The sequence below is a fragment of the Pongo pygmaeus genome, chromosome 16 (assembly GCF_028885625.2).
Source record: "Pongo pygmaeus isolate AG05252 chromosome 16, NHGRI_mPonPyg2-v2.0_pri, whole genome shotgun sequence".
Classification (NCBI taxonomy): Eukaryota; Metazoa; Chordata; class Mammalia; order Primates; family Hominidae; genus Pongo; species Pongo pygmaeus.
The window spans coordinates 71,121,799-71,134,885 of NC_072389.2; the positions used below are offsets into that span (position 1 = coordinate 71,121,799).

The 13,087-nt window shown below is 36.3% G+C and overlaps 2 protein-coding genes across 5 annotated transcripts in view; one reads left to right on the forward strand and one right to left on the reverse strand.

The window, feature by feature from the left end:
* SLC24A1 (solute carrier family 24 member 1) overlaps positions 1-13,087 on the forward strand; it is an 87,790-nt gene that overhangs the window by 71,618 nt on the left and 3,085 nt on the right. Inside the window, exon 9 of one of the 2 annotated variants that reach the window (XM_063652293.1) lies at positions 5,483-5,658. The exons of the other annotated variant lie outside the window; for it this stretch is intronic. Coding sequence (XP_063508363.1) covers positions 5,483-5,518 — 36 coding nt within the window. The 3' untranslated portion in view covers positions 5,519-5,658. Of the gene's footprint in view, positions 1-5,482; positions 5,659-13,087 lie in introns of those variants that run through there. 2 annotated transcript variants of the gene reach the window in all.
* The window catches only part of DENND4A (DENN domain containing 4A), a 137,426-nt gene that overhangs the window by 20,878 nt on the left and 103,461 nt on the right, over positions 1-13,087 (reverse strand). For all 3 annotated transcript variants that reach the window (XM_054450223.2, XM_054450222.2, XM_054450221.2), the window contains one exon: positions 9,317-10,413. In XM_054450223.2, coding sequence (XP_054306198.1) covers positions 9,317-10,413 — 1,097 coding nt within the window. The remainder of the gene's footprint in view (positions 1-9,316; positions 10,414-13,087) is intronic.

Consider the following 13,087-nt stretch of genomic DNA (forward strand, 5'->3'; position numbering starts at 1 on the left):
TATTATTTGATTGCAGCAATTAAGTCACATGTTCAAGGCTCCACTTCTAATTCTAGGGTGTTTTTTTTTTTTGCTATTTTCACCATATCTTCATAATTCCTCCACTGAAGTCTTGAACCCCTCAAAATCATCCTTGAGAACTGGAATCTATTTCTTCCAAACTCCAGTTATGTTGCTATTTTGATCTCCTCCTGTGAATTATGAATGCCATTAATTGCATCTAGAAGAGAATCCTTTCCAGAAGGTTTTCAATTTATTTTGCCCAGATCCATCACAGGAATCACCATCTATTACGGCTATAACTTTATGAAATGCATTTCTTAAATACTAAGTTAAAAGTAAAAATGACTCCTTGATCCATGGGCTGCAAAATGAATACTACCACGAAAACAATAAATCTGCTTGACATTTCTTTTTTCATCATTCAACTTGACTCCTTGACATTTTTTTTTTTTTTTTTGAAATGGGGGTATAATTCTGTCAGCCAGGCTGGAGTACAGACAGTGATCTCAGCCCAATGCAACCTCTGCTTCCCAGATTCAAGCGATTCTCCCACCTCCGCTTCCTGAGTAGCTGGGACCACAGGCGTGTGCCACCACACCCAGCTAATTTTTTGTAGAGACAGGGTTTTGCCATGTTGCCCAGACTGGTCTCAAATTTCTGAGCTCAAGGGATCCGCCTGCCTCAGCCTTCCAAAGCATTGGGATTACACGTGTGAGCCACTGCACCTGGCGACTGCTTTTCTATTGGCGCTCTTGCGTGACTAGGTGCATTGTCAATGAGCAGTAATATTTGAAATATTTTTTTTCTGAGCAGTAGGTCTCAACAATGGGTTTAAAACATTCAGTAAACCATGCTGTAAACAGATGTGCTGTCATCCAGGTTTTTTGTTCCATTTACAGAGCACAGGCAGAGAGTAGCTTTAGCAAATTCTAGGATTTTCAGAATGGTAGATGAGCATTGGCTTAATTTAACATCACCAGCTACACTACCCCCATAACAAGAGAGTCAGCCTGTCCTTTGAAGCCTGGAAGCCGGACACTGACTTCTCCTCTCTCTCCATCAAAGTCCTAGATGGGCATCTTCTTCCAATACAGGGCTGTTTGATCTGCATTGAAAATCTGTTGTTTAGTATAGCCACCTTCATCAGTGACCTTACATAGGTCTCGTGGATAATTAGCTACATCTTCTGTATTAGCACTTGCTGCTTCATCCTTCACTTTTATGTTATAGAGACAGCTTCTTTCTTTAAACCTCATGAGCCAACCTCTGCTGGCTTCAAACTTTTCTTCTGCAGCTTCCTCAGCTTTCTCAGCCTTCATAAAACTGAAGAGAGTTAGGGCCTTGCTCTGGATTAGGCTTTAGCTTAAGGGAATATTGTGGCTGATTTGATCTATCCAGACCACTCAAACTTTCTCCTTTTTGGCAATAACACTGTTTTGCTGTCTTATCACTCATGTCACTTTTAATTTCCTTCAAGAACTTTCCCTTTGCATTCACAACTTGGCTGTTTGGTGCAGGAGACCTCACTTTCGGCCTTTCTTGGCTTTTGACATGCCTTCCTCATTAAGCTTAATCTTTTCTAGCTTTTGATTTAAAGTGAAAAATGTGTGACTCGTCCTTTCATGTGAACACTTTAGAAGCCACTGTAGGGTTATTTTAATTGGCCTGATTTCAATATTGTTGTGTCTCAGGAATAGGAAGGCCTGAGGAGACGGAGAGAGTCAGGAGAATGGCCATTTGGTGGACAGTCAGAAATTACACAACATTTATCGATTAAGTTTACCATCTTATATGGGAACAGTTCATGATGTCTCAAAACTATTACAATAATAACATCAAGGATCATGGATCACAAGTCACCATAACAGATATAATAATGAAAAAGTTTGAAATATTCCAAGAATTACCAAAATGTGACACAGAGACATGAAGCAAGCACACGCTGTTGGAAAATGATACCCATTGACTTGCTCAACACAGGGTTGCCACAAACCTTCAATTTGTAAAAAGCATGACATTTGTGTAGTGCAGTAAAGCAAGTGCAATAAAATGAGACCTGCTTATGCTAGGCTTTAAAAATATTTATTTTAATCTTTAGGTGGGATCTTTCTGATATCAGTGATTGTGTTCTCTTTTTCTAGATCAGTCCAGCCAGCAGTGTGTCAATTTTGTTCTTTTTAAAGAATCAGCTTTTGGTTTTATTGATATTCTTACACTTTCCATCTTTTCAGTTTTACTGATTTTTGCTCCATGTTTATTACTTCCTTCTTCCTACTTTGAGCTTACTTTGTTCTTTTTTTCTAGTTTCTTAAGGTAGAACCATAAATCATTAATTTTAAATCACTTCTAATTATAGCATTTAAAGCTATGAGTTAACCTCTAAGCACCTCTTAGTTGTATCCCACAAATTTTGATATATTTTTGTTCATTCCACTCAAACATTATTCTAATTTCCTTTATGATTTTATCTTTGATTCAAATTATTTGGAAGTGTGTTCAGGTTTTTCTTGATCTCTTACTTATTCTTAGTGATTTGTAATTGAATTCTATTGTGGTCAGAAAATATGCTTGATTTAAAAAAAAACCTTATTGGGGCTTAATTTTCATGTCATAACATTCACTCATATTAAGTCTACAATTCAATAATCTTTGTAGTAAATTTACCAAGTTTTAGAACGTTTCTTATTTTAAAAAATTTTTACCACCCCAGTAAGATACCTCATACCCATTTACAGTTAATCTCCATTGCCTTCCTAACACCAGGCAACCACTAATATATTGTGTCTACAGATTTGCCTTTTCTGGACATTTCACATCAATGGATTCATACAATATTTGGTCTTTTAACATCTGGCTTAATCCACTTAAAATAAACGTGTATTTGAGGTTCACCAATTTTTAAGGCATGTATCAGTATTTCATTCTTTGGTATTGCTCAATTATATTCCACTGTATAACACATTTTACCTATTTTCCAGTTGACGGAAATTTGGGTTGTTTCCACTTTTTAGCTTTTATGAACAATGTTATGATTATTCACATAAAATCTTTGTGTAGGCTATGTTTTCATTTCTCTTGGGTAGATTATTTAGAGTGGAACTGCTGGGTCATATGTTAAATTAATGCTTAGCTTTTAAAGAAGCTGCCAAATTGTTTTCCAAAGTGGCTGTACTATTTTACATTCCCACCAAAAAAGTATGAGGGTTCCCATTTCTCCACATCCCCTCCACTTGTCATCATCTTTTGGATTATACCCATTCTTCTAGTGAGTGTGAAATGGGATTTTACTGTGGCTTCAAATGCAATTAATGCCTAATAACTAATTATGTTGAACGTGTTTCATGTGCTTTTCGTCCATTCGTATCTCTTCTTTGGTGAAATATCTGTTTAGATCTATTTTTAACTTGGGTTGTTCATCTTATTATTGAGCTGTGTGAGTTGTTTGTATATTATGGATTCAAGCCCTTTACTAAATACAGAATTTGCGTATCTTTTCCCCAGTCTGTGGCTTTTCATTTTCTTACATTTTCATTTTTGGATCACAAAAGTCTTCAATTTTGATAATGCCTAACTTATCAATTTTTCCTTTTATAGACTGTTTCCGGTATCATACCTAAGAATTCTTGGCTTAATTCAAGGTCTTAAAATATTTTCTTCCTATATTTTCTTCCTTTTTTTTTTTTTTTGAGACGGAGTTTTGCTCTTGTTGCTGAAGCTGGCGTGCAATGGCGCGATCTTGGCTGACCGCAATCTCCGCCTCCCGGGTTCAAGCGATTCTCCTACCTCAGCCTCCCAAGTAGCTGGGATTACAGGCATGCACCACCATGCCTGGCTAATCTTTTGTATTTTTAGTAGAAACGGGGGTTTCACCATGTTAGCCAGGCTGGTCTCAAACTCCTGACCTCAGTGGATCTACCCGCTTCAGCCTCCCAAAGTTCTCAGATTACAGGCATAAGCCACCACGCCTGGCCCACAATTTTTTTTTTTTTTTTTGACCGAATCTTACTCTGTCGCCTAGGCTAGAGTGCAGTGGCACAATCTCAGCTCAGTGGCACAATCTCAGCTCACCACAAGCTCCACCTCCTGGGGTCACACCATTCCCCTGCCTCAGCCTCCTGAGTAGCTGGGACTACAGGCGCCTGCCACCATGCCCGGCTAATTTTTTGTATTTTTAGTAGACATGGGGTTTCACTGTGTTAGCCAGGATGGTCTCGATCTCCTGACCTCGTGATTCGCCTGCCTCGGCCTCCCAAAGTGTTGGGATTACAGGCGTGAGCCACCGCCAGCCCACAATTTTTATAGTGTTAGCTCTTACATTTAGACATCTTATCCATTTTGTGTTAATGTTTGTATATAAGTTGAGTGTCTACATTCACCTACAGTCATCCCTCAGTATCCACAGGGGGTTGGTATTTGCATATAACCTATGCACATCCTCTTGTACACGTTAAATCATCTCTAGGTTACTTATAATACCTAATACAATGTAAATGCTATGTAAATAGTTCTTATACTGTATTATTTGTATTTATTTAATATTTTCAATCTGTGGTTGGTTGAATCCATGGAAGCAGAACTTGCAGATACAGAAGGCTGACTGTATTTGCATGCAGATATCCAATTATCCCAGCACCATTTTTTGACAAAAACTATCATTTCCCCATTGAATTGCCTTGGCATCTTTATTGAAATTTAAATAACCATAAACATAAGAGTTTATTTCTGGAGTCTAAATTTTATTCTCTCATCTATTCATCTCTGTTTATGCTAGCAGCACAGTCTTAATAGCTGTAGCTTTGTAGTAAATTTTGAAATTGGGAAGTGTGAGTCCTCCAACTTTTTCTTTTTCCAAATTGTTTTGGCTATGCTGGGTCCTTCTATTTTCTATATTAATTTTAGGATCAGATGGTCAAATTCTACAAAATCCTGCTGGAATTTTGATAGGTGCAATTTTGATATATATTTAGATGCCAATGTAGGGAGGGGTGCAGCTTAACAATACCGAGTCTTCAATTCCATGAACATGGCATGTCTCTCCATTTATTTAAATCTCCTTTAAAATCCCTCAGTAATGTTCTGTAACTCTTTACAATGTACTTTGATTTGGATCCTTTTCAATTGACTGAGGTTTTTTAAATAGCCAAACATAGTTTATCTTGATGACTGTACTGTATACACTTGAAAAGAATGTGTATTCTGTAGTTGTTGAGTGTATATTCTATAAATGTCAATTATATAAAGGTAGCTGATTGTGTTGCTGAGATTTGTCTTGACCAATTTTTGTTACCTCTTCTATCAACTGAGAGTTTTAAAATTTCCTACTAAGATTTAGAACTCCCCTTAATTCTACCAATTGTGTCATTGTTTTGCGGCTCTGTGATTTAGTGAATATACATGGATAATTATTGTGTCTTCTTGATGAACTGTTTCTTATAATCAATATTTTTCAGAACTGTTTCTTATAACCAATATTTTTCAGAGACAGAGCCTTGCTATGCTGCCCTGGTTGGCCTAGAACTCCTGGACCTCCAACCTCAACCTCCTGACTAGCTGGAACTACAGGAACACATCATAACATCCAACTCCTCAACATTATGAAATCAGTCTGTTGCCCAGGTTGGAGTGCAGTGGCACAATCATAGCTCACTACAGCCTTGAACTTCTGGGTTCAAGCAACACACCTGCCTCAGCCTCCTGAGTAGCTAGGACTACATAGGTATGTGCCACCATGGCCAGCTAGTTAAAATTAAAAAAAAAAAAACCGTACAGACAGGGTCTTGCTATGTTGCCCAGGCTGGTTTCAAACTCCTGGCTTCAAGCAATCCTCCTGGCTTGGCCTTCCAGAGAGCTGAGATTACAAGCATGAGCCACTATGCCTCGCCTAACATGTGCCTTTTAATTGAGGTGTTTAGATTGTTATCATTTAATTATTCATATGGTTAGATCTAGTCTATTTCTCTGTTCCCCCTTTCTTGGCCTCTTTAAGATTTCCTGTTCTCTGTAAGACTATTTGAATATTTTTATTGGCTTTTTGGCTACATCTCACTGTATTTTTTAACTCAGTGTTCCAGGGATTATAATATACATATCTAATCATTTAAAGTCTACTTGGAGTTAGTTTTATATCATTTCATATTTAATAATATAACTATAATGAAGGTCTGTGGTGTAAGTTCCTTTACTACTGATGTTCACTACTGTCAAACATCTACGCATATTGAAAATTCCATGAGATAATGTTACTATTTTTGTTTTGGACAATTATAGGTTTTTCTTGTTTTTTGTTTTTTTTTCAGTTTAGGAGGCAAAAAAGTAATCTTTTCTAATAACCAGCTATTTACCATTTATTTTGCATTTATTTTATTCCTGAAGATGCAGGTTTCTCTTTGGTATCATTTTTCTTCAGTTTAAATAACTTCCTTCAGCATATCTCATAGAGCAATCCCATTGCTCATGAATTCTTTTATCTGAAAATGTCTTTATTTCACCTTCACCCCTGAAGAATATTTTCACTGGATATAGAATTCTGAGTTGACAGGTCTTTTCTTTCAATGCGTTAAAAGTACCATTCCACTAAATTCTTCCAAGGATTATGATGAAAAGTGCATGGGTACATTCAAATCTTTATGGCTCCGTAGGTAATGTATAATTTTTTGTTAATAGCTTTCAGTGTATTTTAATTTTTTTTAGCAGCCATTTTCTTGTTAGCAGGTGAATATCTCTGATTTTTAACAGTTTACTTTTGATGTGTGCAGGTGTGGTTTTGAGTTTATTCTGTCTGTAATTTGCTGAGTCTCTTGTATCTATAAATCTGTATCTTTTACCAATTTTGGAGGTTTCAGCCATTATTTTTTCAAATCTTCAAATATCTTTTCTAACAGAATCTCTCTCTTCAAGTCTTCTGGAACTCCAGTTATCCATATTTCATTTCTTCCTTTTGATATTGTCACACAAGTCCCTGAGGCTGTTTATTTTTATAAAAATCTTTTCTCTCTTCTTCTAATTTCTATTACTGTATCTTTAAGTTTACTTACTTTTCATTGTCATCTCCATTCTGTTATTCAACCCATTCAATCAGTTTATATTGGATATTATATATTTCAGTTATAAAATTTGTTTTAATACATTCTATTTCTTGCTAGAATTTATTTTAATTTATTTCAAATGTGTTTTCCTTTACCTAAAGGAACCTATGGAAGCTGCTTTTTAAAGTTTTTCCCTGATACTTCCAACATCTGAGTCATTCTGGAGTTGTCTTTTCTTTGAGAACTGGTCACATTTTCCTGGTCCTTTATACCAAGTAATTTTGGATTTTATCTTGGACACTGAATATTATGTTATGTAGCCTGGGTACTGTTATAATACTTTCGAGATTGTTGATGCTCTTGTCTCAGCAGGCAAACACTTGAGTTATATTCAGACTGTAATTTGTGTTTCACTTTTTGTAGGCAGTGAACTTGCGGTTCAGTTACTTAAGCCTTTTTTATTCCAGTTTGCATCTGTCCCATGACTGTGCAGGTCAAGGGGTAGGGTGAAACTTGTATGGGATTCCCCTCAAACTTTCTGCACAAAGAGGCCTCTTTCTCAGGCTTCTCTGTTCAGGAAATATGGCGTTTCTCTTGAAGTTTATCTGCCAGAGGTGCCATGCCATGATGTGACTGCCCTTGGGGCAAAGATGCATGAGGAAAGAAAATGATAAACTCACTTCTGTGTTGGTCTCTCCCCAGAAACTGCCTGCTTTTATTTATTTTTCAGAGTCCTTAATTGTTTTTTATATTTTGTCTGGTTTTTAAGTTGTAATCAGTGGGAAGGATGGGCTGTGGTGGCCTTACGTTACCACAGTGGAACCAGTATTCTCACCCCAATTCCTAAAGAATATTTTTGTTCAGTACAGAAAAATAGGTTGACAGTTATTTTCTTTCAGCACTTTAAAGATATCTTTCCAGTGTCTTCTGACCATAGTTTCTCTTCAGAAGACCACTGCTCCTTTGCAGGTAATGCATCTCTTTTCTCTGGCTCAAGATTTTTGCTTTTTATTTCATTTTCAGTTCTAAAATTTAGGTTTGATTATTTTTAATACATTCCAATTATCTAGTGAAATCTTCCATCTTTACAGTTATTTTTTATACCTTTTCCTTTATATTCTTGAACATATTATAATTATTTCAAAGTCCCTTGTTAATTCAAACATCTGGATCACTTGAGGGTCCCTTTCCATTATTTGCTTTCTTTGTTTTTTTGCTATGTTCCTGTCTCTTGGCATAGCTATTTTTAATTGAGTGATAGACATTGTATATTAAAAACTGTAAGGATTCTAGATGATGTTTTATTTCTCCAGAAAAGGTACAATCTTTTCTCTGTTGATGGAGTAAAAGCTGATTATTTTAACCAAATCACAGATAACCTGAGTCAAGACTAGGTTGCAATTTTGGTCAGGCTTAGTCTACCTCTGGTTTGCCAATGGTCCTAAGTCATACCTCTGTAAGTATTCCAACTGAGGCCCTCCTCCCTCTGGCAGCTCCTGAATCTAGCTATTATGATTCCAGTACCATGAAACTTCTGAGAACTTGATTTCTCACAGACGTTCTACTTACCCTTCTCATGCAGTATCAAGTATTTGGAAAATGTCTTCAAGGAAGAAAATCTTCAGTGTATTTGAGGCCCTTAAAGTCTTCAATTTTGTCTCTCTAACCCACAAGGTCCCAAAAGTTCTGATAAGGGAAAGCCTAGATTTACAACCTAGGGCTTCATGCCCATAATTAGCAAATCCCCTCAGGGAGAAAGTGGCTCTAGAACTTCAGCTCACCTCTCTAGAATCCTGCCTCTCTGCTTTCTAGTTACTTCAGCAGTTCTCTGATGACTTTAAACAGATACTTTCTCTATTTCATCTAGCTTTTAGCTCTTAGGGGAAGGTATGTAAGTCTATCATAAGTTACTCCATCCTAACCAGAAGGGCAAATCATATGCCTGACTGGTAATTTTTGAGGGCATATTGGACACATTATCTGGAAAAAAAATCTGCATATTGAAGGAAATACTGAAATTCAGTAAGTACTTTCATGTAACACTAATTCTTACTCCAGCTACAAATCACTGTCTTTCAAAACTGAACTACAAATACAACCTTAGTAAGTTTTCTTTTCTTTTAAGTTATTATTTCAGTTCCAATTCTGATACTTACAAAACTTACATACCCCATGAGTCCTTTTTATAAAGCTATGTTTAGAAGAATAGTTAAAACAAGTAAGGGGCTTTTGGTGGTGATGGGTGTGTGTGTGTGACATTAAAAGTAGCAAATACTAACCAAACTTACCTTAGATGATGTGGTGTACATGGTGAATCTTGAATACCATTTGCTTGCTTTCTCTGCAACTCCTTTTCCAGCAGTGAACATACTGTTTCTTAGAACATCTAGTTTAGGTACTAGTAGTGTATCTAAGTTAAATGAAGGTGATGAGTGGGTTAATGTATCCTGAGATTCTTCCCTAAATGGGCAAGTAGGTGAGAAGGCTGGAGAAGACCAAAGTCTATCCCTTGGTTTCTCCTCACTTTTTGTGTAACTTTTAGATTTGGTAAGTCTCACTGGCTTAGGAGAATTAGGAGGCAGACTAGATCTTCTGCATGCCTTGACCAATGGTGGACTTTTCTTATTTAATTTATCATCCCATGCCCGTTGTAAATCAATGCTTGGTGTACGACTTGTCAAAGGACTGCTCATGTTATTCATATACATCACGATTTCTTCAGCTAAATCACGCCTAGCAGATGGTGTTGAAATGCTTTTGCTATCATCTTCATCCTCCTCCTCTTCTTCTTTTTGCTGCTGTTCAGTCTCAGCAACCAAAAGAGAGAGGGGATCAAATCCTGTTGCGACATCAATTTTTTCAAAAGGTTTTACTGAAAAGCTGCTGTTCATACGTTGAATCCTCTTGGGATTTTGTGTAGCAACACATCCTGCTTTTGATCCATCTGTTTCACTGTCTAAGTCTTCTAAGTCAAAAATAACAGGAGAATCCACTTTATCTGCTAAATAGTTAGAACCATCAAAAGGTGTATCATCATCACTAGATTCCTTTTCTAGACTGTCTCTTTTTGATCTTAAAGGTGGCTTCCCAATATCAAGAGTATTTGGTCTTGTGCTTTTTGAGATAACATTTGAAAGAATTTTTGCATCAGCTCCCAATTTTTCAACTATATCTCCAGGGGTTGCTTCCTGGTTAATTCTATTGAGCATAAATCCCATCAGTACCCCTCCACTAAGATTACGGTTTCTATTTCCCCAGACCACTTGCTGCTGCAAATTAGTTTCATTGTCACTTTTATGTCTTTTCCTGAAGCATCTACTTTGAATGTTTCGTGTTTCATTTGTATCCTCAAGAGATGATATTAAGAGCAGCTCAGGTGTGCTTTCTGAAAAACAAGTAAAGTGCTTTTAGCCATGAAAATATAATAGCAAATATAAGTCATCTTAAATATTTAAAATTCTAGTGATGAAAATGATAATAGCAAGCACTCACTGAGTGTCTGCTATTTGACAGATACTATACTAGACACTTTACTTATATTTCCTACTGTAAACATTCCAATATCCTTATGGGTTGAGAAAAAAGGAACACTCAGAGAGATTATCTAGCTCAGAGTTACCCAGTCCTTAAGAGACAGAACTGGGATTCAAATTCAGATTTGTCCAATTATAAAGGGTATGCTCCTAGACATCAGGATGTACTGCTTTTTAAAAATGTTATCAATTAAGATTTATATTTAATAATGAATTTATATTAATTCCACTAAATAAATTACAATGGTTTTACAATTGTGGTTATACTAGATGACCTTGAGATTCTGAGTCTTCCTTTTTTTTTAATTTTTATAATTTGCTAGACACAGGGTCTCACTATGTTGCCCAAGTTGGTCTTGAACTCTTGGGCTCAAGAAATTCTTCTGCTTTGGCTTCCCAAAGTGCTAGGATTATAGGCTTGAGCCACCATGCCCAGCCAAAATTGTGAATCTTCTGCTTATTAAAATGAAAAAAGAAAAAACATCCAAAACATGAAACAAAATAGAAGTATGTTAACTTTATCCATAAATAAAGGTTATTTTTAAAAACTCCAAGTCCTTATAACTATAAATGGGGCCAAATAATTTTACCCTTGCTTAACATATTGATTGCACATTTATACCAGTCAAATGTTAATGGCCACTTCACATTATTTGGAAATACTGTTCACTGCTTTCTACCAAATTACTTAGATGACAATACTAAAAGCAGAAATCTAGATCTCTGATCACTTTAATTGTTCTTACTATATGTGGGAGTCCTCTAAAGCATTAGTCTAGGTATAGCATCATCAACTATTCTTCTTACATGCTTTATCCACAGAATTAGCTCTCTGTAGCCAGATAAGTATTGAAAATGTGCCTTTTCTTGTCATGTGATGCATGCAAATGGCAGGGCAAGAGATAAGAGTGGATACTAGAGGTTATAAAAGCCTACATCTAATATTACTTAATAAGCATATACCGTTAACAAGAAAAATGACATATCAGAGAGGCAAAGTTTATTCTTTTTTTCATCAGCTTATGATTGAGGACACAGGAAATCAAGAACACACTTTCTTCTGATATTCTGGGAAATTTTCGGCTTGACAGGTTAAATATTACTAAAGACCTGGAGGAATCTTGTAACTAAAAGATAATACTCTGGAATTGCATTTAAATAGAAGTGCAAGGGTTCCTTTGCAAAGTCAGTGATACGCTATGACCTGAAGACCAAGTTGGCTATCAGACTTTACCAGAGGTTTGCAAACTATACCAATGAGCCAAATCTAGCCTGAGGCCTGTTTTTGTACAGTCTCAAATGGTTTCTACATTTGCAAAGGGTTGCAAAAATCATGCACCCAGAAGAATAGGTAACAGAGATTCTATGTGCCCTGCAAGGCTTGAAATACTTACTATTCGGCCTTTTACAAAAAAGTTTGCCTGATCCTAAGTTTACACACATGCTAAATTACACATGCTAGGCTGGATGCTGCATGCCTCTAACACAAAGACTCCAAACTATTTAACTTCCTTGGGCTAGGTGGCTCTATGACATAATTCTGGCCAGTGATATTAAGGTATAGTTTTTGAGGGTTTTTGGAAAAATTATTTCCTGACAAAAGAAATAGATATGGCTGGTGTTTCTCTTCCCATTCTTTTTGCCTTGATCGAATAGGTGATATGGGGAGTTACCAGTGGCTATACTGTAATCATGGTTAGGTCAAAAGAACTGATGGCAAAGCCCCTGAGCCAACATTTAGAGCAAGTGCTTACCTCTGAATTTCCTGTTTGAGAAAAATAAACTGCAACTTCTTCAAGCACTGTTAATCACATATTCTGAGACTTAAAGCTGAAAGTATGCCCAGCTGATATACTAGCCTCTTCTCATATCTTTGAACACTTTGTGGGATTCCTTTCTACCATACAGCCTTTTTATACATGCTTCCTTCTGCTTGGAATGCACCCTCTCAATTCCTCCTTTTTGACCCCTACCCTCATTTATTTCCCACTCATATTTGAAATTTAAGCTCAAAAATGATATGCTGAAGGAAGTCTTCCCTGACTAACAACCTGAAACCCAAGACATATCTATTATATGTTCTCATAGCAACTTACTGTCCTTTTTCATAGTATCTAATCTAAGAATACTTTCACATTTACTTGATTAATGTCTTCCCATCCCTTCTACCTGCTTTCTCCATGAAGGCAGGATCCATGTTTATTTTTTGTTTCTTATTATAATATACCCCCAGTAGCACCTGACATATAGTAGAATCTAAAAGAATATTTACTGAATGAATACTCTCTATTAGGCAGTAACTGCAGCCAACAAACCAACCTGGAATGTAATACATTATATTATAATATTAAAATATTATATTATGGGTAGCTAAGGATAAAAAGTAAAGGCACACTAAAACCAGAATTAGGCTTAGAGAAACATCTCAAAATTAAACTTCTCTGTGGTTGAACACTCAGTAATTCAATATGTATTTATTAAAATATTAAATTCTCAAGATAATCATGAGGGCTGGAGCAGAGGCTC